Source organism: Peromyscus californicus, unplaced genomic scaffold (genome assembly GCF_007827085.1).
Source record: "Peromyscus californicus insignis strain IS unplaced genomic scaffold, ASM782708v3 Scaffold_7__1_contigs__length_154581171, whole genome shotgun sequence".
In the NCBI taxonomy this organism is placed as follows: domain Eukaryota; kingdom Metazoa; phylum Chordata; class Mammalia; order Rodentia; family Cricetidae; genus Peromyscus; species Peromyscus californicus.
In genome coordinates, this window is record NW_026294595.1 from 30,110,801 (window position 1) to 30,134,340 (window position 23,540).

The 23,540-nt window shown below is 41.7% G+C and overlaps 1 protein-coding gene across 1 annotated transcript in view; it reads right to left on the reverse strand.

Moving 5' to 3' along the window:
• Positions 1–23,540, reverse strand: part of Neb (nebulin) — a 176,356-nt gene that overhangs the window by 81,334 nt on the left and 71,482 nt on the right. Inside the window, 18 exon segments of the mRNA XM_052722611.1 lie at positions 1,580–1,891; positions 2,800–2,907; positions 3,533–3,637; positions 4,237–4,440; positions 5,159–5,470; positions 6,663–6,770; positions 7,691–7,795; positions 8,578–8,781; positions 9,414–9,725; positions 10,220–10,327; positions 10,470–10,574; positions 11,730–11,933; positions 13,368–13,679; positions 15,360–15,467; positions 16,705–16,809; positions 18,947–19,150; positions 20,310–20,621; positions 21,663–21,770. Of these exon segments, the coding sequence (XP_052578571.1) occupies positions 1,580–1,891; positions 2,800–2,907; positions 3,533–3,637; positions 4,237–4,440; positions 5,159–5,470; positions 6,663–6,770; positions 7,691–7,795; positions 8,578–8,781; positions 9,414–9,725; positions 10,220–10,327; positions 10,470–10,574; positions 11,730–11,933; positions 13,368–13,679; positions 15,360–15,467; positions 16,705–16,809; positions 18,947–19,150; positions 20,310–20,621; positions 21,663–21,770 (3,336 nt within the window).

A 23,540-nucleotide genomic window follows, 5' to 3' on the forward strand; every position in this document is an offset into this window, starting at 1 on the left:
GACCAAAGACTTCAGCATGGACTCTGGACTGGTACTAGTTGCCACCTTCTCTTCAAGCTCCTCCCATGCATTCTCTCTGTGTACTGACTACACTGGCTGTCCCCGAGTGTCTCTGTGTGCCACCTTCACCTTCATAAGCCTGCTAAACCAGCAGTTCTTCCAAGGAATATCCCACTTCTCTCTCATAGTGCCCCAGATGACACTGTCCCGGCATTCCATTGCCACGGGCGCTCCCCCATCAACAGTATTTCTGCACCACTGTGGACTCCCTCAAGCCAAGAGCCACGTCTTGCTTTTTCTTCATTATCTTTTGTGTTAATACAATGCATGGCACATGGCATATTTAATAAGTATTTTTAGAGGGATAATTAAGAATTCAAAAACCAACTGCACAATTTTGGCATTAATTGAGTTTTCTTTATCTAAGATAGTCCCTCTCTTCCAACTAGGATCTGGCATATTCTTGATTATCATACCACATATAAAAGATAAGCAGATAAAATTGTTCTATTGTTAAAACACCAGCAATTAATATAAAAAGCCATTGCTTAGAAATGATATTTTAATAACTAGTTATGGAACACAAATGTCAAGCTAAAATGGGAATAAGAGAATGAAAACACAAGAAAAGTTTCAAAAGAAAAAATCTTAAAATAAGTCAGCCTCAAAATTCACACTTCCCTGTCTCATTTTTAAATAATGCGATTTAAATGCATGCCTCCATATACTAATTCAGTTTATTCTAACACTAGCCTGCATCTGCCACTAGGCAACTTAAGTCATTTTATAGGCATACTACCTTTAACAAGTCATTCAATATTTAGTAAGCATCTCTTGAAGAATAAGGAAACCAGCTGGGCGGTGGTGGCACACGCCTTTAATCCCAGCACTAGGAAGGCAGAGGCAGGCGGATCTCTGTGAGTTCGAGGCCAGCCTGGGCTACAGAGTGAATTCCAGGACAGGCACCAAAATTACACAGAGAAACCCTGTCTCAAAAAAACAAAAGAAAACAAAAAAGGAAACCGAGTCCAGAAAATTAAAAGAAGGCATCTATTCTACACCAAAAATATATAACCTTGGGCTGGAAAGAGGGGGCAGTGGTTAAGAGCACTGGCTGATCTTCTAGAGGACACAAGTTCCATTCCAGCACCCACATGGAAGCCATAAAGTATGAATAAATCTTAAAAATATCTTGGCTAAGATAAACACCCTGATGCCAAGAACATTCCATTTAGGGAAATAGATGTATTTAGAGCATGTCTCTAATCTTTGAAATTAATCCCAAGGAAGACATCTCTATTGTTCTTCAATATACAGCTGAAGGACCATGGATATTCTTACATTGAACAAGCCATAAATGTTAAATAAGCTAGTAAATCTTCAAGAAAATTCTGCTAGCACCTTACCAACGAAAATTAGAACCTCCTGAACAAATCTAGCCATAACAGAGTCAATAAAAAAAATCTGTCAAAAGAGTAAAGGGGTGTGCTTACATGGGGAGAGTTAGTCAGGCTTTCTAGAGCACTGTTGGGAGTTAGCATGCCAAGCAGTGGAAGGCTTTCTTCCCAGGGACACTTACATCACTCTGCAGGTCATAGGCCTTCCTGGCTTGGATCACATCGTTCTGGTCGGGGAAGCAAGACCACTGATGCAGGTATTGCCGATAATCCACATTGCTTGCTAATGCCTGGCCCTCCTTGGCAGCGTTGATGGACACCATGTCCCCTGGGATGGAGATCTTGGCCTTGTGGTCATTGTAGGCTTTTTTGTACAGCCTGTCATTTTGCATCTTCAACACGTTCGCTGCCCAAACCAGTTTCGGGTCTTCCTTGGCAGTGGGACATCCGATGTAGTGGCCTTTCTGCTTCTCATAAGCAGTCTTGTACAGATACTGGGAAAGGTGGGCACAAGAAGAAAGATAAGTTTTTTCGAGCTCGCTTTTCATGAAGACAACATTTTTTTCACTGACAACAATCCCACCTCCTTTGGGTCACTTTTATTTTGGACACGATTTTTCTCTAACTTCATGCTGTAATTTTTTTTTTTTTGCGCCTTCTGTTACATCAATTTTCTTTCTAAAAGCATATGTCTGTGGGCACCCTGAAGATAAGAACCATCGCCTGGACATCTCCCCCTTCAAGCCTCGTCAGAGTCTCCCAGACTACAGTCACTATTTGTTACCTTCGGATGTTTTATCATAAACGACCACAACCCTATGCTCTGCTCTATCAAGTTACATGAAATTGCTTAGAGTTATTTTGAAATTGTAAACTTATTTTAAAACTGATTTTTAAATGTATAACATATAAATAGAGGAGAATCAGCATCTCTGTTACATTAAAATGAATTTCAGTTCATTTTAATTAAAAATTACTTTTTAAATTAAATTTACATTTTTAATTAAAATTAAAATTTTACAATTAAAAAATATTTGTCTCTGTACTGCCTAAAATTATCTCAGGAACCACAAATAGTATATGTGTCACACTTTGGGGTAATAACATTTTCTATGTTCATTAACCCAACAAAACTGTGTTCTTGTGAATCAACTGATGTTGAAAAGATATGGGGGAGGGGAGAGAAATTTTCTGCATAAATATAGGAAATGTAGAACTAAGAGCAGGCAAGGAATCTTCTTAAATTACCATACAAGTTGTTCTGGAATTTGGAATTTTAAAATAACACACTAGGAAGAATTACTGGCATTCTACTCTAATAGAATCCCTGAGGAATTAAGTCAAATCCCCCATGTGTCTAGGAGTCCGCGTGTGTTGAACCTGGACAAGGAAGAGCTCTTACATCACTGGCAATATCCCGAGAAGCCTTGGCATGCTGGATCCCAATGGCATCTGCACGGATGTCATAGCCCGTCATCTTGACATCTTCCCAAGCCTTCTGATAGTGTTTCTGCAAATGGGGATTGCAATGCCACAGTAAGTCTGAAGAGGGAGCCGCTGAGTCGGCATTGTGAGCAAGAACCGCTGTTAGGAGTTCATGGCATTTGACAGTGACAATAAAATACTACATGCGGACTGACGCTAAAGAAATGAACTGTTGCTAACGCTTCTGCTGAACATAAGTCATCTCAAGATTTATAGGACAGACTAGTTTCACACTGAAATTGACTTTCAGCACATTTTCAATGGTTTGTAGTAAAGGGATCTCCAATATATATATATATTTTTTGTGACAGAAATTTCAGAGACAGCCATATAAAAAAATCACACAACTAAACATTGGTTGGCTTTTAAAGGAAAAAACAATTATGGTTCACTGAAAAGGGAAAACCAAGCATTACGCTACAAAAACGTTTACATTATATTTTGCTTTCTTTTTGAGAAACCATTGCCTTTTCCTTTACAACAAGGATGTATCTCTACACTATAAAAAGCAGAGGGAGACATACAAATTCCTAGTGTCTTAAAGACTAGAAATAGCAGGGCATTGCTTTTGCACAACTTTTGTTGAATACACTAAGGAAAGTTGTGGCAGACAGAGAGCGCTCTGTGAAGCAAATCCTGCAGCATCTTACGTTGCTAATCTGGATGGCGTTGAGTTTGGACTGCAACATCACTGGTGTGTCAGCCGGCACATTCACGTTCGCCTTCTCTTTGTCCCAGGCATCGCGATACAATGGCTGGTTAATGTGAAGAGAAAAAGTATGGCAGGTTAGGAAGTCATTTACCACATGAATGTGTGTGTGTGTGTGTGTGCATTTTTATTTACAAATACCAAACAACTTCATGAACAACATGAATAATGCATGCGTGATACAATCTAAGTTTAAATATGACAGTAAAAATTCTTGTCCAATTCCACATCTAATTATGTGACCCTTAAGTCTATATTATAGGCAATTTCTGATAACAAACAATGCTAATTAGGACTTTTCTTTCTTAGCCAAAATAACTGTCATGATGTGTAAAGATGAGACTGCCCCTGGACTTCTCAGCCAATGTCATCGTTGAATAGCCGTAAATAAGTGACCATTCTGTGGCTATAGTATTAAGTAGCATTTTAGTTTGCAACTTCAAATGCAATTAAAATGTGTGTCAGAGTTTGGACCCAGCTGTTTTGACCCAAGACATACCAAATACAGGGACAGCTAACTGACTCTGAAGATCTGGACTCAACTGTGCCCCAGATATTACTTCCTGTGATATTAGCAGTTTGAAGTTCACAGTCTGAATTCCCTTGACTGAGATTTATCCTGGAAACATAACCACACCAGCTTACCTGGCTGATTTGCAGGGCATTGGTCTTCGCCAGGACCACTTCTGGAGTGTCGACAATGCTGGTGAATTTGTAGGCCTCGGGCCTTATACGATACAACCTTTCATTCAAAAGATTCTGAGCATTCTTCACTCTCATCACTTCCACAGAACCCTCTGTCAACCATCCGATGCCCTTCATCCATTCCAGGTCTGACTTGTACACATTCTGTGTGGAGGAGAGAAATACACAGCAGGAAGACTCAAGTTAGCCAGTAGAATTTGATACTAGAAGACCACACATAACCCCTGCTTACATCAGCCAAATGGCATTGAGATTCAACTTGAATCTTTGCATGCATGTTCTATCTCTGGCACCTGTCTCTAGGAGAGGTTTGTGGTCTCCTGTGGGAACTGGAGCATAGCTCACAGGTGGCACTTGGTGGGGTGACAGACAGCAGTGGGTGGAGCAAGATGGCAATGGCACATAGCTTTGTTTTTATATTGGGTTGAGTTTTTGTGCTCACCACTTCAAGTCTGTCTCCTATGAAGCACTGGGGATAAAAGCTGTAGGAATATTAGGGAAGGAGCCCTTTAGAAAATACCTCTATATTTCTGCATGTGTCAATTAAGTTAAACCAATGTTTCCTTAAGCTTCTATCTGTTTCTGAAATTTAGACATCTGGTCATGCAAAGGTCAGAACAGTGGGACCGGAATTTCCTACTTAATTACACAGAATAAGAATGATTATTTTTATCTTGGTGAATAGGATCCTGCTACAAGAATCCTTCACAAGATAGAAAATGTCAGGACAGTTTCTGTTGTTACCCTGGGCTGTCCAGAAGGCCTTAGGTCTTAGACGAGTGCTGTCTAAATGACGCCTCTGGACCATACACTACACTTAAACGCACCCACTCCATCTCCCTGGAGGTTCTGACATACGCACATCGCTCTGCAGCTCGTAGGCTTTCTTAGCCTGGATCACGTCGTTCTGATCTGGCAGGCATGTCCACTGGTGTAGGTAATTGCGATAATCAATGTCGCTGACCAGGACTTGGCATTTCTTGGCTTGCACAATTGACATCATGTCCAAGGGTGTGTTGTAAATCCCTTTAGACTTCTCATAGGCTTTCTTGTATTCTCTGTCACTCTGGATCTTGGCAGCATGTATAGACCACACCAACTTGGGGTCATCTTGCAGGCTGCGGAAACCCACGTGGTGGCCTAGCTGCTTTCTGTAACCTTCTTTGTATTTGTACTAAGATTGTGGGGAGAAAAAGACGTAATATATTGATATATTTCTTTTAAGTTATTTCAGAATCTTAATCTTAATGCAAATTGGCTCAACACTGGAAGCCATTATATATTTCAGTCTAAAGAAATCAGGACTATTTTAGCCAGATGGATAAAACAGGAAGAAAACAATATGGTGAATTAGAATAATGTAAAAAGCTAAAATTTCTGAACAATCACTACTTAGACCCACTACAAGAGCTTCAGATGTGTGAGGTTCATCCATACCAAACTAGTAAGTTTTTTTTTTATTCAAAAATAGTTAAAAAGTGGCAGTTACAATCACAGTTAATTCTCACAGTATTGTGGTGAGGTAGGTCCTACCCTATCCTATAATTCAGAAGAAGATGGCACAGTGGGTGTAATAAGGTTGCTGGGTAGGTGAAGGGCTCAGTCAGACAGACCTCAGGGCACTGCAGGGACCTCAGGTAGGCAAGAGTCATAGGCATGGTTTTAGAGATTGGAAAAAATACACATTCTTCATAAAGCAAGATCACCAGTTTTAAACAGGAAATGACAATAGACCCGTGGACAAGAGCCTCTGTCTGCTAAGTTCTGGTGGAGCGGGGAGATGGTGCCCTTTTCTTTCTTGTGTTTGGACAACCTGGAAATATTTGGATCAAACGGAGAGAATTGGGATTAAGGTGTAGGTACTGGTGGCTAAGAGGTGAACAGGAGGCCTGAGGAGGAGGAAGCAGCTATGTGTACAGATAAGCGAAGCGAGGAACCAGAGAAAGGAAGGCGTGTTTAAGGTTTGGAGCTGGGAGAAAGGGATGGCTTGGAGGATAATCATGTTACTGCTAGTGAACTTCAAATTAGCAGGAGGTGAACTTGAAAATGGCACTAAAATATTATACATAAGCCTTTAGCACAAAATATTTGATATAAAATATGATTTTAGTCTTAAGTGTTGTACAGAATGATCATCATTCATACTGTGGAGAATGCCAGAAATATTTGGGGATAAAATGGCAAGATATTGGTTCCTGAATTTTTGCCCCCAAATTTAAAAGCGTCTTCATGTTGCCATTACCAATAAACAATGCACAGGACAGAATGCAACTGTTTGCATGGATTAAAAAAAAGAAAACAGGATTATTGAGACAGTCTATTTGTTTATGGGGGAGAAAACCCCAAAGCAGACAGAAGGAACTTACCTCACTGGCAATTTCTCTGGAGGCTTTGGCATGCTTGATTTCAATGGCATCTGCTCTTAAGTCATAGCCTTTCTGCTTGGCTTCATCCCAGTCCTTTTGGTAGAGTTTCTGGTGAGCCAGAGCACAGGTTTGTTTAGAAAATGAAAACAGACTCATAGTAGGCATAACAGACATCATAATCCATAATGTAAAGGCAGTGTAGGAAAAACATGCATGGCTGAGTTGCTGTGCTGTTGGATGCTTGCTCTGTAGCAGAGAATACCTCTGATGTAAAATTTAAAGCTAAGCATCTAGCGGTACCAAGGACTGAATATTTATTTTCATTACAACTTGGTGTGCATTTGAAAATATCCCCCTTCCCCAGTACATGGAGACTTCAGATTGAGTGGTGAAACCAGGGATGCTTCATTAAGGTCCAGGAAGACCTGTTAAGCTTTACCTTTAATTCTGCCCTTTAACTCAGAGTTTTCTGTCGAAGGAATGTGACATTATCTCATGCTCTTTGAATATAATTACAAATTTTCCTTTGCCTATCACTTGACTTTGGAATGTCAAACAAGAAGGTCTCATCAGAAGACCTATGATGACAGTTGACACTGTTGAGCATAGAGGCGCTTGGCCAGGGTTTAATTATTTCCAGGAACACATAAGGAATTAAGCCACAGTCATTGGCTATGGGGAGATGGTTTCAAGGCTGAGGACAGAACACCTACAGTCTAGACACTCAGTCATGCATCTACGCTATGTTTTTGTTTTGTTTGTTTTTCAAGACAGGGTTTCTTGTAGCTTTGGCTGTCCTGGAACTCACTCTGTAGACCAGGCTGGCCTCAAACTCAGAGATCTGCCTGTCTCTGCCTCCCAAGTGCTGGGAGTAAAGATGTGATATGATAACCTGGCTATGATAACCTCTTAAGAGACAGAACTTCTATCCATGGGTGCTAAAGAAAAAAAATTCAGCACCAATATCCTGGGCATTGCTCATTAGCTAGAAGACAGAGGCTTTTGCACTCCATGCTTATCCCTCTTACATTGCTAATCTGCAAAGCATTGATCTGGGCCTGCAGCATGGCTGGAGTGTCCAAGGGAATGCTGATGTTGGTTTTATCTTTATTCCAGGCTTCCTGATACAGTCTCTGTGGACAAAAGGAAACATAACTTTAACTCAGCAGCACAGAATGGACAGCTGAAACATTAAGCCTTAGCAACAATTTTATCTAAAAGCAAATGTTTCTCTATGTGCTTGTAATGGGTAATTTGATGCTTTAGTAAGAAGGCAGTGGTATGCATACACATAGCCTGACATTATTCAGTAGACTTCAAATGACACAATGTGCTCTCCATTGTGTGGATGGGCCTCATCCACCAGTTGAAGGCTGTACTACTCTCACCTCCCCCATTCAGAAGGAATTCTGTAAGCAGACCACCCATAACATTGAGCTGTCATTCTTCCCCGGGTCTCCAACCTTCTAATCTATCTTTCTGATTCTGGAACTGCCAACCTGTATAATTGCATGAGCCAATTTCTTAAGATTGTAATCTCTGCCTACATATACATTTATAGAAAGATCACATTGGATCTGTTTCTCTGTGGAATCTTGATTCAATGCTACGCTGTTACATAGTATTATGTCCCATGCCTTGGTACTAATAAGAGTTCAATATTTATGTCCTTGAATAGCTATGGAGTGACATCTTCCACTTTAGTGCTTCAAAGTCCCCGTGGGAAGGGAAAGCCACCTTTCCCCTATAAGAGTTCTACTTCTAACGTGGCTGCGTTAAACTAGTTAAGAGACCCTCAGACCTGCCCCCTCATTGGAGTTCTTAGAAGCAAACAGTCTGTTCCCTCAGCTTTTCTTGTCTTTTTCTGAGCACTAAATCCAGAAACACAAAAGCTTAGTAGTTAGATGGTTCTTACCTCACTCATTTGCAAAGAGTTGGCTTTTGCCAGGACAACTTCTGGAGTGTCAACAATGGAGGTGAACTTCAAGGCTTCTGGTCGTGTCCTGTACAGTCTTTCATTCACAAGGTCTTGAGCGCCCTTCACTCTGGTCATTTCTATGGAGCCTTCTGGCATCCAGCCAATGCCACGCAGCCACTCCAGATCCGCTTTGTACACACTCTGCCAAGATGTCAGACCACAGTGTTCTGATGTTAGACATGCCCTCTATTGGCTGAAAACCCAAGGGTTTGAGGAGAGGGGTGAAGCATGGGGGATGTTGGTACCACACAAGGAAGAACACTATGTTCTTACAAGGTCCAGGGTTTTACTGATGACGAAAGTAATTTGTGAAAGCATAGCTCTTTCTACTGTCCATTAATATAATAGTATTTATGAATTCTACAATATAATGTTTGAAACGTTAAGACAGTTACATAACTGGGAAAAATGTAAAGGGAACTCTGGTTGAACCTCACTCCATTTTAACCCTGTGAAAAATGACTCACATGCTCCTCAGTGTCTCGGAACTGGTGATAACCATTTTAAAACGTTCAGATTTACTGTATCTGTTTGACTTGCCAGAAATTACAAATGGCATGAAAAAATAGTTTGGAAATAAAAGATTGGACCTCAGTAAAGCAGTTCATCTCTGTACTTTGCTTGCCATGGTTTTTCTGTTAAACAGTGTGAATGATACTCCCCGCTGGCCTGGGTTACTCACAGCCCACAGATCTATACCCAGAGGCCCCAAGGAACAACTAACAAATATTCCTGCCTCCTTATTCCCCCTCTCTTGAGCTCATGTTACATACGTCGCTCTGCAGTTCATAGGCCTTCTTGGCTTGAATGATGTCGTTCTGATCAGGCAGGCAAGTCCAGTTGTGCAGGAAGTTGCGGTAGTCCACATCGCTGACCAGAGTCTGGCACTTCTTGGCCAGCACCAAGCCCAGCATGTCCACTGGGCTGCTGAACTTGGTCTTCCACTTCTGGAATTCCTTCTTGTACTCCCTGTCACTGTGAATCTTCCCTGCGTGCATGGCACACATGATCCTGGGATCATCTTCAACGCTCTGGGCTCCAATGTGGTGGCCTTTCTGTTTCTCATAGGCTTCCTTGTATTTGTACTAAAATGCCAGAAACCAGTTGAGAAAGCCAGGTTAAGATCACATGACATGTACAAGAATTTCAAGCTTCAACTTTCTAATATTCTAGCATAATTTTTATGCTTTTCTACGATCATGAAAATAACTGGGCTGGAGAGTTGGCTCAGTGGTTAAGAGTACTGGCTGCTCCTTCAGAGGACAAGGTGCTATTCCCAGCTCCCAACCTGTGTAGTTCTGGGGGATCAGATGCCCTCTTCTGGCTCCCTTGAGCTATTCATACGGCACACAGACATACACGCAGACAAATACACACATAATATAGAATAAATTAAATTTAAAAGAATGTAAGTTGGTATATCCTCATTCTTGAGAATTTTCTTGAAGCAACTTTAATTCCAAAATGTATTCTCTACAAAATCAAGGGGGAAATGCATGCAGAAGTAATTGCCAAAGGGTTCAATAACCAGCATGCTCGGCACTATGGAAAGTGCAGGGTCTGAAGGGAAGGAACTCACGTCACTGGCAATGTCCCTGGAGGCTTTGGCACTTTTGATGGAAATGGCGTCCTCTCTCAGGTCATAGTCCTTCATCTTTGATTCATCCCATCCTTTGGTGTACAGTTTCTAGGTAGGAAGTACGACACAACAGAAAATGGAACTGTTTTAGAAACCCGACAGGCCACTCCCAGGGAAGACACTGTTAAGGTGGAAAGACATTTTAATGGCTTCTATGGAAACTTAAACGCCACCCGAGGGCCTCTCTTACCTGGCTGATATTGGCAGAATTGCTCTTGGCCAGCAGGATTTCAGGAGTGTCTGGCATGACGTGGATGGAGGCTTTGTCAGCATCCCAAGCTTCTGTGTATAGATGCTGTGGAGAAGGAGAGATCAAACCTTCTGCTGAACCCAGGCATGTTAGTTATTATAAACTACAGTGTATTTTACTACAAATAGAGCCTTTTTAAGGCAGTAAACAGTAAAACATGGCGACATTGAAACAACTAGAGCATGGCCTGAGAGCTCTCATGAATCAATACGATGGCCTAATTGTGAATCCTTTTCACCCAGCGAACCATGAGCTTCCTCTTAGAACTTCTGGAGAGCATTTGGTTACACAGGCATGACACAGCAGAGATCGTACACAGAGAGGTCAGTCTCCAGAGGAAGCTCAACCCAACTTCCTGTCAGACGAGTGCTCTTGGGAAGGGTGTGGACACTTCACACTCCTGTTTAAAGGTGGTTAACAGTGTCTTTAAATAGTGGGTTATTTAAAGGATTATAATATGCAAAATGCCTTGAGTCATAGTAGATTCTCTCTGTCTCTGTCTCTCTGTGTGTGTTCTTCTTTGTGGTGTTCTTGATGGATATGGTATACTGTGAACAAGTTTCTGGACTTTTTATTCTGCAAACTGTCTCTGAGAGGCAATTTCTAATTTCTTCTGAGAGCTCACTCTCACTATCAGAATGACTGAAAGACATCCAGGCAGGGTTAGGAGAACGTATGTAAGTTCCATTCAACCTAAAATGTGAATGCACCTATCAGGGTCTACTGATTTGGTAAAGGATGAACAGATAGATGGGACTCTGCAGAAAACAGTCTTCTAGCTTGTGTGATAACACTGCAAGCGGTGATACCAGCTCAGTTTTAAAAGTGGATTTTCATAGCCTAAGTCAGCAGAACCAAAGAGGCAACTAAGCTGTTGTATGAAACATGGACCAAGAAAACCAGGGGCCTCGGTCTGCTCCACCTGGACCAGTGTTCCACGCAGAGGCAGGTCACAGCTGAGCAGACCACATGCAGTGGTGTAGGGAGATCACCCCAGGCTCGGCTTTCACATGCACACCTGATTAGAGGGCACAGTTGGAGAAACGCCCAGGAGGCTAGCTAGAATCCCTGCAGTCATTCCGCGGGCGGCTGCAGAAAGGGGCCCTTTCCTGATGGTTGGCTCATCTGGCCTTTTCCCACCTCACAGGCCAAGTCCTCGGGAGGCCTGACTCTGGTGGCAGAAACCCACTTAGGACTCACCTTGCTCATTGTGATGGCATTATTCTTTGCCAGGACAATTTCTGGGGTGTCTGTGATACAAGTGAACTTGAGCTGGTCTGCAGGCTGGCGATACTTCCTGTCACTCAGGATTTCGCCCGCTCTCTTCACCTTCTCAACCTCGACAGAGCCAATGGGAACCCATCCAATGCCTCTCAGCCACTCAAGATCAGCTTTGTAAACAGCCTAAAGACAAAAGTGTTAAGCAATCAGCCACTACCTAGTCATCCTGGCATTTGACTTTGAACACATACAAATAACTACTGAATTGTATTTGTGTACAATTTTAGAAAGATCCATCTTTGTTTAAAATGGCTTATCAAATACGTTGTCTCTGAAGTTGGCTGATGTTTGCCATTTTTCTAGGACCCATAAAATCTCTTCAACATTTGATTTCAGTGGAACAAAACAGCATTAGGGACATTACTGCCTGGCTTCTGGAAGAAAGGTGCTTGCTGTCTAATGTGGCGCTCACACCTCTTCATGTGGGAATCATCCTCTTGGAACACAGTGGGCTCCTATCCTGTCCGGCAGCAGCCTTCACAGATGGTTACATGGTAGACACAGTTACGTGGTGAATACTACCGACCGAGCACTTGTGAATAAATATGCTTTCTTGTGCAAACAGAAGTAGTATTTTCACATGACTTTATGTATGTGCTTCTAAATCATACTGTTCCTTGCATTTATTCTAAGTCTTTTTTACTTTTCTTGGAATTCATTTTTTTCACTGAATTTAAATAATCAGCTATAAGGGAACTCTTCTTATAAGCAAGGGCAACATTTTCTTTTTATGGTTTTTGAAGACCTTTTTCCCCCTTTTTACAATACCATTACTTTTACAATTCTTCCAAAAGCAACTATTTAGTCAGAGCCCAATCAAAACAAGAAGCTACTAAACCAATAAGGAAGTGTCCCTTGTGTTTTTAGGTCACTGTAACATTTCAGTTTCCTAGAAATTGGTCAAACTGTGCATGACTCATTCCTAAGCATTCATTCACAGTCATTATTACTGATGCTTCATATAAGAAAGTGAGTCAGCAAAAGGATGATGCAATCAATCTAACTGGAAAATTAGTTTGCTTTAAATCAGGAATTCTTAATCTGTCATCAGTGAACCTGGACATAACTAAATCTAACATTCATATTTTTATTAACATTTAACTGAAACATAGCATTCAAGCAAGTAAAAGTATGGGTAACAGATTACAGTACTATTAATACTACATGTGTGTTAGTCAGCAATAGGTGTTAAGGACACTGTTGTATTATTGCAGATGTTACAGACTTCTTAAAAAATTTATGCCCTTCACATGTCTTTGGAATTAGTTATTATACCCAGAACTAGATATTATATGTATGGCTGTAACTATTTAATGTGTTAACAAATAAATATACATATTATCATATCTCAGATTTGGTTTAATATTTTCATAATCATTCTCAATATGATTGGTTTCCTTTGAGCCCAATGCTTATTTTATATATTTCGTAACATTGCCTTGAAAAGGGGTTCATGGGTTTTTATCAGACTCCCCAAAGATTGCATGGCACTGAGAATTTAAGATTTCCCCACTAAACTGCTTGAACATACGGCTAAAGAATATTAGACCCACTCACATCACTTTGCAGGTCATAGGCCTTCCGTGCCTGAATGACATCGTTCTGATCAGGCAGACATGTCCATTCATGTAGAGGATGCTTGTAGTCTATGTCGCTTACAAGGATCTGGCACTTCTTGGCCAGCACCACCCCCAGCATGTCCACCGGGCTGCTGTACTTGGTCTTCCACTTCTCAAAGTCCTTCTTGTACTCCCTGTCACTCTGGATCTTGGCCACATGTATGGACCACATCATTTTGGGGTCATCCTTGATGTTCCGAGCCCCAATGTGGTGGCCCAGCTGCTTGCGGTAGCCTTCCTTGTACTTATACTGAAGAAAGAAAAGGTATGTAAATCTGATGAAAAGAACACATACTACTTCTGTGTATTTTCCCCATTATTATCACATAGAACAAAGACATCTATCACCTACCCCATTTATAAAGCAGGACCCTGATGGCCACAGTCCATGTTTGTAGCAGGGCTGAGCCTAGACTGCAGGGCTCCCTGTATTTTGCATCCTGCCTTCTCTAAACTACACTACCAAGTATACACTGAATTCCTTAGCAAGCAAACATATAGTGTTTTTTAAACCATTAACACTAAAAATATTTTAGAATATCTCTCTTGTTGTTAGACCTTAGAATGAATTCCTTGGTCAAGGACATGTATTACATTTTGGTAGAGTTTATGTGTCATGGAACTATTCTCTTTATTAGCCCGTCAATATTACCAATATTTTGCCACGAGAATCATTCCTTGAGATTTAGAATCTATCGACTTTTAAAGTTCAAAAACAACGTATCATGGCCCACTTTACCATGAGAATCAGAGAGTGGGTATTCCCAGCTTAGCAGCTGAGAATACTGTGATAACTGAAGGAAGGGTCAGCTCAAGGTCTGGGACTGGGACAGGGGAAGAGCTTGTGTTTCAAGGAGGTGGCTGGGTGCAGAGAACACAGACACTCTCTGAAGATGTTTCTTATTCATAGAAAAGGAGAGAAGAAGGGGGATGAATGCTGAGAAGTCCCACTTGCTTCATAGTCTATCGATTCCCAATAGGGACGTCTTACAAGAGAAGTTCAGAGAGAGTTAGAAAGGATGAAAAAACTCTAAACCATGCCCACCACCCAGCCATGGCCTCCATCCAGCCTTCTTCCATGCCACAGTAAATAAATGGAAACAGCAAGGAAAAGATCATACCCACATTGGTAGAGTTACCTGTAGTGTCAGTCATTGGAATTTCATAAATACCTGGATTAACTACTGCCCGATTTCTGAGGTTCAAAAATAAAATACAGACTGGGACACAGCTTGGTGACAGAGCCATCACCTAGGTTCCATGCCCAGTACCAGAAAACAAAATGAAACAAATCAGCAGGTCTTTAAAAACAATTACTGCTTTAGAGACTGAACCAGCAACCAGGGAACCTGCACAGGACTGACCGAGGCCCTCTGCATATATGTGACAGCTGTGTAGTTTGGTCTTCTTGTGGGACTCCTAACAGTGGGAGCAGGGGCTGTCTCTGACTCTGTTGTCTGCCCCTGGGACCCTTTCCTCTTATCAGATTGCCTTAGTAGGAGAGGAGGTGCCTAGAATCACCTCAACTTGATAAACCATGGCTGGTTGATATCCATGGGAGGCCTGCCCTTTTTTGAAGAGAAAAGGAAAAGTGGATGTGGGGGGCAGTGGTGGGAGGGACTGAGAGGAGAAGAGGGGAAACTGTGGTTGGGATGTAAAAATAAATAAATACAAAACAAACAAGCAAAAACCCAAACAAAAAATTGCTGTTTTAAAGAAACAGATGGTCTTTACCTGACGGATAAGCATTAACGGGCAGGGGTCAGTTCCTTCCTGCCCTTCACACTTTAGCTCTGTGTAGGAGGGGAGTCCCTAGAGGAGGGTGAAACTTGGAAGTGCAAGCAAGTTCTGGAGAGAAACGCCCTGCAAGCTCCCACGTGACAACATTTTTACGAAAGAAACGCTTCTTCAGAAACAAACATCAACTTACATCACTAGCAATCTCTCTGGAAGCCTTGGCTGCTCGGATGGGAATGGCATCCAGGCGCAGGTCATAGCCTTGCTTCCTGGCCTCCTCCAGCGCCACTTTGTAGAGTTTCTGTGGAAAGAGTCCTTAGTCACCACTCCCTTCAGAAGAAATGAAGCTGATCTCTGCTAATTTCTTTTTGTCCTCATTTCAATTAAAATGAATCCCTTAAATATTCTGGTGGCTTCAAAGGTAATTACGTTTCACAGGCCACAGATGCTCATGCATATGTTTGAAACATCAGGTTTTCCTGACTGACAAATCTGAAAACAGTTTGGGGGTGCATCAACATGTGGTTGCAAAAAATTTATTTTCTCAAATGAGTGCATATCAAAATCCAACACTTACTAGTGCCTCAGAATCTTAAAAAATGTTATCTTGATATGGAAGGATAAAGAGTAAGGAAAGTGTTTTAAAATAGAATATATTTGATTTTATGAAAAGCCCAGTGCATATGGACTACTACAGTAGCCCATGATTGATTTGGAATCATGGCCATTATGAAAATATTTGTACAGACAGAGACAAACAGATGAACATCTGCAGTAATATCAAATGAAAATCAGAGAGAGCGAGAGAGCAGAGGAACTCAGCTTTAGATCAGGGTCTTAGAAGACTTTGTTCTAAGAACTGTCTCCCCATACCAAGTCCTTTGACATTCACGTCCCTTATGTGAATGGGGTTCAGTAGCTTATACGCATCCTTCTGTATGTATCTCCCTTTTCAAGTCTTGAACAAGCTCAGGTGGGTCTGGACCCAGAACATGCTCAACCTCATGAGCCTCCTGCCTCAGCCTTTCTTCTGAGTGCGGGATTTACAAACATGACTGACTTTGCCTGACCATCCTAGATACGCTATAAATCGTCTCCAGGTTACTTATGATACATACTATAACATAAATATGTAAATAGTTACATGCTATATGATTCAGGGAACAACGACAATAGAAATCTATGTTCACTTTCAGAATGGGTCCGGTGTTCTCGAGTGTCTTGAAGCTGGGTGTAAATCCGTAGATGCAGGACTGCACTTGTGGCAGCTGACTACAGAGACCTTGTACCCATGGCTGACCCAAGGGAAGGTTCTAGAGGAGTGGCGCTCTCAGGACATTGCCCTACAAGCACTCCACTTCCTGACTGGTAACCAAAGCCTGGCCTTCCTTGTGGACCCACAACACAGCCCAAGGTTAAATCAAGGGTGACTGTTTCTTTTGCCAACAATGTCAGTTATAGGGCAGGTAATCAGTTAGCCAAAGCATTTAACTAAGGGAAACAGTATGATCCCTCATTTTGCCTCTCTGGACACTCACCTCACTGTAGTTTATCCTGTTGAGTTTGGCCAGCATGATTTCCGGTGTGTCGGGCATGACGTGGATGGTTTTCTTGTCATTGTCCCAGGCTTCAGTGTACAAGCGCTATTAAAAAAAAGGAGACAGTTGTTGTGGTGTCCACAGAAACCGTCATTTCTTTGATACAAAGTAGAACTAAATTTATTAAGGCTACATTCCTTACTAAAAATTTTTATAAATAAATACTTTATTAAAGAATTCAACAGTTCTGCAAAGCATAGTTGGGTTGTGGTATTCAAAAATCTGTCTGAGAAGGAATTATTGTCTCATGATATTTGCTGTTTCTTTCTTTTGACAGGGTTTCCTACAGCTCAGTTTAGCTTCAAAATCTTCACATATAACCTTGAACTCTGGATCCTCCTGTCTCTACCTCCCAAGTACTGGGATTGCAAGTGTGGACCATCATGCCAGGCTTTATATGTAGAATGTATGCATTTTAAGTAATATTTCAAATTTATTCTTTGAAAATGTTGTAAGTGTACATGTGCTGGCTAGTTTTATGCCAAACTTGACACAGGCTAGATAGAGCCTTCTGATAGAAGGGAACTTCAATTGATAATATGCTTCCATCAGATCAGGCTATAGGCAATCCTGTAGGGCATTTTCTCAATTAGTGATTGGTGGGGGAGGGCCCAGTCCATTGTGGGTGGTGCCATCCCTGGGCTGGTGGTCCTGGGTTCTATAAGAAAGGCAGAGCAAGCCATGAGGAGCAAGCCAGTAAGCAGCACCCCTCCATGGCCTCTGTATCCACTCCTGCCTCCAGGTTCCTGCCCTGTTTGAGTTCCTGTCCTGACTTCCTTCAGTGATGGACTGTGATGTGCAAGTGTAAGCCAAATAAACCCTTTCCTCCCCGAGTTGCTTTGGTCACGGTGTTTCATCACCGCAATAGTAACCCTGACTAACACAGCATACAATGTATCTTGATCAAATCTTCTCCTCCAACTTCTTCTGGGCTCCCCTAAAACACCCCTCTCAACCCCACTCCTCTTTTTCATATTACTTTTAACAAGAGTTTAGTACTGTGATGTATCACCAAGTAATGAATGTATCTCAATTGAAAAACATTTATATTAAGACAGGGAATCTAAACTCAGAAAGCAAAAGCACTTGTTATAATATGGGGACCCTAGTTTGTACTGTGTGTGTGTGTGTGTGTGTGTGTGTGAGAGAGAGAGAGAGAGAGAGAGAGAGAGAGAGAGAGAGAGAGAGAGAGAGAGAGAGAGCTGGCAAGACGGCTTAGTGGGTAAGGGTGCTTGCCACCAAGCCTGACAACCCGGTTCCAGGGACCCACATGGTAAAGGAGATAATTGAGTTCCACAGGCTGTCATCTAACCTCCACACGCATGCTACAGCACACATGTGTATACACAAACACACATGTCATCTAACCTCCACACGCATGCTACAGCACACATGTGTATACACAAACACACATGTCATCTAACCTCCACACACATGCTATGGCACACATGTATATATACAAACACACATGTCATCTAACCTCCACATGCATGCTACAGCACACACGTGTATACACAAACACACATGTCATCTAACCTCCATACGCATGCTACAGCACACATGTGTATACACAAACACACGTCATCTAACCTCCACACACATGCTATGGCACACATGTATATATACAAACACACATGTCGTCTAACCTCCACACGCATGCTATGGCACACATGTGCATACACAAACACACATGTCATCTAACCTCCCCATGCATGCTATGGCACACATGTGTATACACAAACACACATGTCATCTAACCTCCACATGCATGCTACGGCACACATGTGTATATACAAACACACACATAACATAGGTAAGTAAATAAATAAGTAAAATGTAATAGAGAATGTCAACGAGTGTAAATGTAGGTAAAGTCTTCAAAAACTAGAAAGAAAGTCAAGAAAACGCTAAAGAATCTGGAGGAGTTGAGGGGAAGAAAAAGCAACGCACAGTCCACAAAAGCAGAAGAGACTGGGTGAGGAATAATAGAAAAGGGGCTGTGGGCAAGGGGGTGAGAGAGATGTGGGGGAGAGCTACCAAAACATATTTCATATGCCAATTCAAGTCATTTTAGAAGGTCTGAGAAGCCTTAGCGTAATCTTTGGGACATAACAGCACGTCACAGTCTTCGCCTTGCCCTGTGGTAACTCGCGAGGCTTTCTAGCCGAGAGGGAAGACTCACCTTGTTCATGTTTATCGCGTTATTCTTTGCCAGCACCTGCTCCAGCGAGTCAGTTATGCTGGTAAATTTCAATGTGTCTGGACGCTGGCGGTAGATATTATCGCTTAGTATCTCTGTGGCCCTCTTGGCTTTAACAACTTCCAAGGAACCAATGGGAACCCAGCCAATGCCTTTCATCCATTCAAGGTCTGCCTTGTACAGATTCTGAAGACCAACAGGTAAGAAAGCTGCATTAATTGTTCTTTTTTGATTCATGCCAAAACATATCACACTCAAGAAACAGGAATACTGAAGGCAGGCGGGTGTATGAAGAAATACCCTCACTATATAATATACACATGTCCAAAAACCTTTAGAAATTAATTAATGAAAAAAGGAATAGAATTCCTGCTGAGCAGTCAAAGCTGCCAGCATACTCAGACCCCCATCACTGACTAACCCTTGAATCCTCTAAAGATTTTTTTCTTGAGCTTTTTAAAAAAGGACATTATCCTGTCCTTAAGATTTTTACAAGATCTTTCACAGAGGACCAGTGCTCCTTAAGCCTTGGAAAATGTGTTCTAATCATTTCAAATTAAACCACGTGAGCAGACCAATGGCACAAAGTATGGCAATCACAAAACCCTGGCCTTAATTTCCATCTCTAAAAATGCCCAAATATGAAGTAAGTAAAGGAAATGTGCGAATATAAAGATATTAGGTATTTATCCAGTATATTCTTGAGAGGATGAGCTAACCTCTAATATAAGATAACTTATTTTGAAAAAGCAAGGAGGTCTTCATATTTTCCCTGTAAATTTAAAGTATAAACAGTTATTAAAGTACTGTAAAACAATACCCTTTTATTCCCACTCTCCATTAGCCTCTGCCAACATGGATTCTCTCTCACTTTGTTGGCCACGAAGTCACCAGTAATACTTCATTTCTTTTTTTTCTTTTCCTTCCTTCCTTCCTTCCTTCCTTCCTTCCTTCCTTCCTTCCTTCCTTCCTTCCTTCCTTCCTTGATAGGGTCTTATAGCTAAGGCTGGCTTTGAACTCCCAATCTTCCTGCCTCCACTTCCAAGGTTCTGGGATTACAGGTGTGAGCCACAGTGGCTGGGTCAGCAATGCTATTTGGAGGCCTAAGCTTTAGCCCATTCAGACAGAAGAAGCCTGAATTACCAGGAAACTAAATCTTATATAATGTTGATAGTATTTATTTCCTTTTTACCCATAACTTTTGGGGGGTTGATTTCCAATGAGAAATCCTTTCAGACATTTATTGCATACTTCTAGGGGCATATAGATTCCAGGCCCTTGACACTAATCAGAATCTCACAGATTTTCCTCTTATCTGTTTTTATTCTATATCAGGAATACTTACGTCACTCTGGAGGTCATATGCTTTCCGAGCCTGTATGACATCATTCTGGTCTGGCAGGCACGTCCATTCGTGCAGGGGGTGTTTGTAGTCCACATCACTGACCAAAGTCTGACATTTCTTGGCCAAAACAATACCAAGCATGTCCACTGGGCTGCTGTATCTTGTCTTGTATTTCTCAAATTCTTTCTTATATTCACGGTCACTCTGCACTTTGGCAATGTGGAGGGACCACATCATCTTGGGATCATCGTGTATCGCTCGGGCACCAATGTGGTGACCCAACTGCTTTCGGTAGGCTTCTTTATATTTGTACTGAAAGAGACAACCCAGAGCATAAGGAAGGAGGAGGAGATGGAGAGAACCACTGCTTACTGCTCCGGTGAGGGTGCCCTCTGTGAAATCAGAAGACAAGGGGGTTCTTCCAGCAAGATGCGCGATGCCTTGGGGCAAGAAGAACCTCACTGTTCCTTCTGTAAATCCCATAGAACCGTGCTGGCAAAAACTGGCCAAAAGTGAACACTGAAAGAGGCTGTCCAATCGTAGCCACAAGCCAATCCAGTGCCCCAGAAGTCCTACCAGTCTCTACCCTGGTAGAGACCACCCCAGGATGTGTGCCTACATGGCACCCAGGCTTCTTCTCCTTGGAAAGGCAGAGAAATATAGCACATATGTTACTCAAACTACATATAGCCTATAGGAGCGTACATATAAGCCAGGAGGCACAGTTTTGAAAATGACAGTTTGTGTTATTTAGTAGGTGTGGAGTTTTGGTTTCATGAAATGAGAAAGTTATGGAGACATTTTACCTGACAATGGGGAAAGAGGAGTACTATTTAATCACACACTTACAAATCAGCTACTGCAGTCAGTTCCACATTTTCTGACCATAACTGGAAAGGTTCAAAAGCCATGAAGATGGACACTGCTTCTACTTTTGATAACTTTAAACATGTCCGGGAAACTTCATTTTTAGAGTACAGAAATCATGACTTTATAAACCTCAGAACAAAGGGACCCTCAGCCTTCGGCTGTCCTCCACCTCCCTTCCTGTGTGGGCAACCTCGGACACGCCTATTCCATTTTTGGCGTCATTGTCCCGAGTGTATCATGAGATTCCATGAGCAGCTCAACCAAGTCCACTCAAAAGCAAGGTCAACGCAGCACAGTGCAGTGTAGACTGTGAGCGGGGTGGGTGGGGGACCATGAGTGGGTTACCCACCGTCCCATCTCTACTCAGTGCGGGGTGGTGAGGTGCATGATGACCAACGAGAAGTTCTACAAAATTACACAAATACAGAAATGTGATCCCCTGTGCCAGTGGCTGGCCTGACCGGTTACAGAGTCAGCACTTACATCACTAGCAATGTCTCGGGAAGCCTTGGCAGCCACGATGGGGATGGCATCACTTCTCAAGTCGTAGCCTTCCTTCTTAGCTTCTTCCATGGCCTGGCGATAGAGGCTCTGGGGAAAGAAGGAAGACACTTCTAGTTGTAGAACTCACATCCGCTTGAAAAAGCACAATTTTTTTTTTTTTTGCCAAAAGAAGACAACCCTTGGATGTAGAACTATGCAGTCTTAACCAAAGTAAAACAACATAACGACAACAACAAAAAAGAATTTTTCCAAGCTATTAAGTTAATGGAAATTTTGCATTCAGTAAATCATAACATCACACCTTCTTGTACAAATCCTTATAGGTTTTAGACACTAAGTCAGCAGTTCTTGGTTGTGTTTAAGCCAGTAAGCACCTACTCCTTTCATAAAACAGCCAAGAAGTATGCTATAACTCCAGATTTGAAATAGGAATAATTTTACCTGGCAGCCAGCATCACTGTATAATAATATATAATAAATCACTATAAGCATGTGTTCATAATCAGAAGTATGCTGTAATAAGACTGGGCGAATGCATCTAAAATCTGTTCATAGTTAATTGTTCATTAGTAACTGGTCTCAACTGCTGGAAAATTTTCAGCAGATACAGGGATAGCAGATACCAAAGACTTATGAGTCAAAAAAGATGATTCTTTTTTTTTCTTTGAACTGAGAAAACATCATCACTGTTCAATTTTTGTGACAAAAGACTTCTTAAATATTTCTTTGTTCACAAAAATTTTGACCAATTTTGTGTCCTTCTAAAATAGTGTACTTTATAATCATTGTTAATCCTGCTCATCAACAAATCAAAACCAACACTCTATCTTACTTCATGACAGTGTCTCACTGTGCAGCCCAGGCTAGCCTGGAACTTACAGTCCTCTGGCCTCATGTTCCTCGGTGCTGAGAAAAGTTGAATGGTATGTGCACCATGCTTGGCAAAATATTTACTTTAATGAACAAATTTTAATTGTAAAAAGTTACTAGATCTCTTAATGCGATGTGTTACTTAGAGAGGCTCGCTGAGCTTTGAGAGGAAAAGATTCTGATGGGCACTAACGATTAAGTGGTCTGTCTGCACAGTTTTGCTTGAATACCCTCCGATCTACGGTGCCTCGCTAGTGACACAGGGGTGCCCTTTGCTTTTAAAAAGTAAGGCCTTTATGGAATCACACTTGGGCAAATATTTTTGTAGATGTTGTGACGCTTCAGAATGGGCATTTTCCTCTTTGGAAACCTACGGAAAATTTCAAGACGAAGTCCACATCAGTGAACACCCAGCTTTCCAGCACGTTTGTGTTCTCTCCTGCACTCTTCTTTTTGTGCTGTATACATTTCTTTTTTTATTTGCTACATGTATTTCTCTATCAATAAAGACCACTTTAATGATAGAGATGAAACCAAATGCAGTGCTCTATAGCCTTTTAAATTTATTTTAAATTATTCAACCAGTTAAGAGAAAATTATAGACACCACAAACTTCACTCCCAAATGTTATTTTACAGAAGATTTATTTCATTTTTATTTATGGGTATGTCTATGTGTCTGTGTGAACATATGCCAAGTGTGTGTGGGCTCTAGAGGACGGCAGAAGAGGGCACCTGATCCCCTGGAGCTAGAGTTATAGGTGGCTGAAAGCTAATCTATGTGGAGTACTGGGACCTGGGTCCTCTGGAAGAGCCAGGAGTTCTCTTAACTGCTCAGTCACCTCCACAGCCCTAGAATATTTCTTTTATAACTGTAAAATCATATAATCCATTTATTATGTCTTTCCACTACAGGACAAATGTTTAACTATGTCCTCGTGTACAAGTGGGGAAAATGTTCTAAAACCATCTCCTCGCCTCAGGTCAG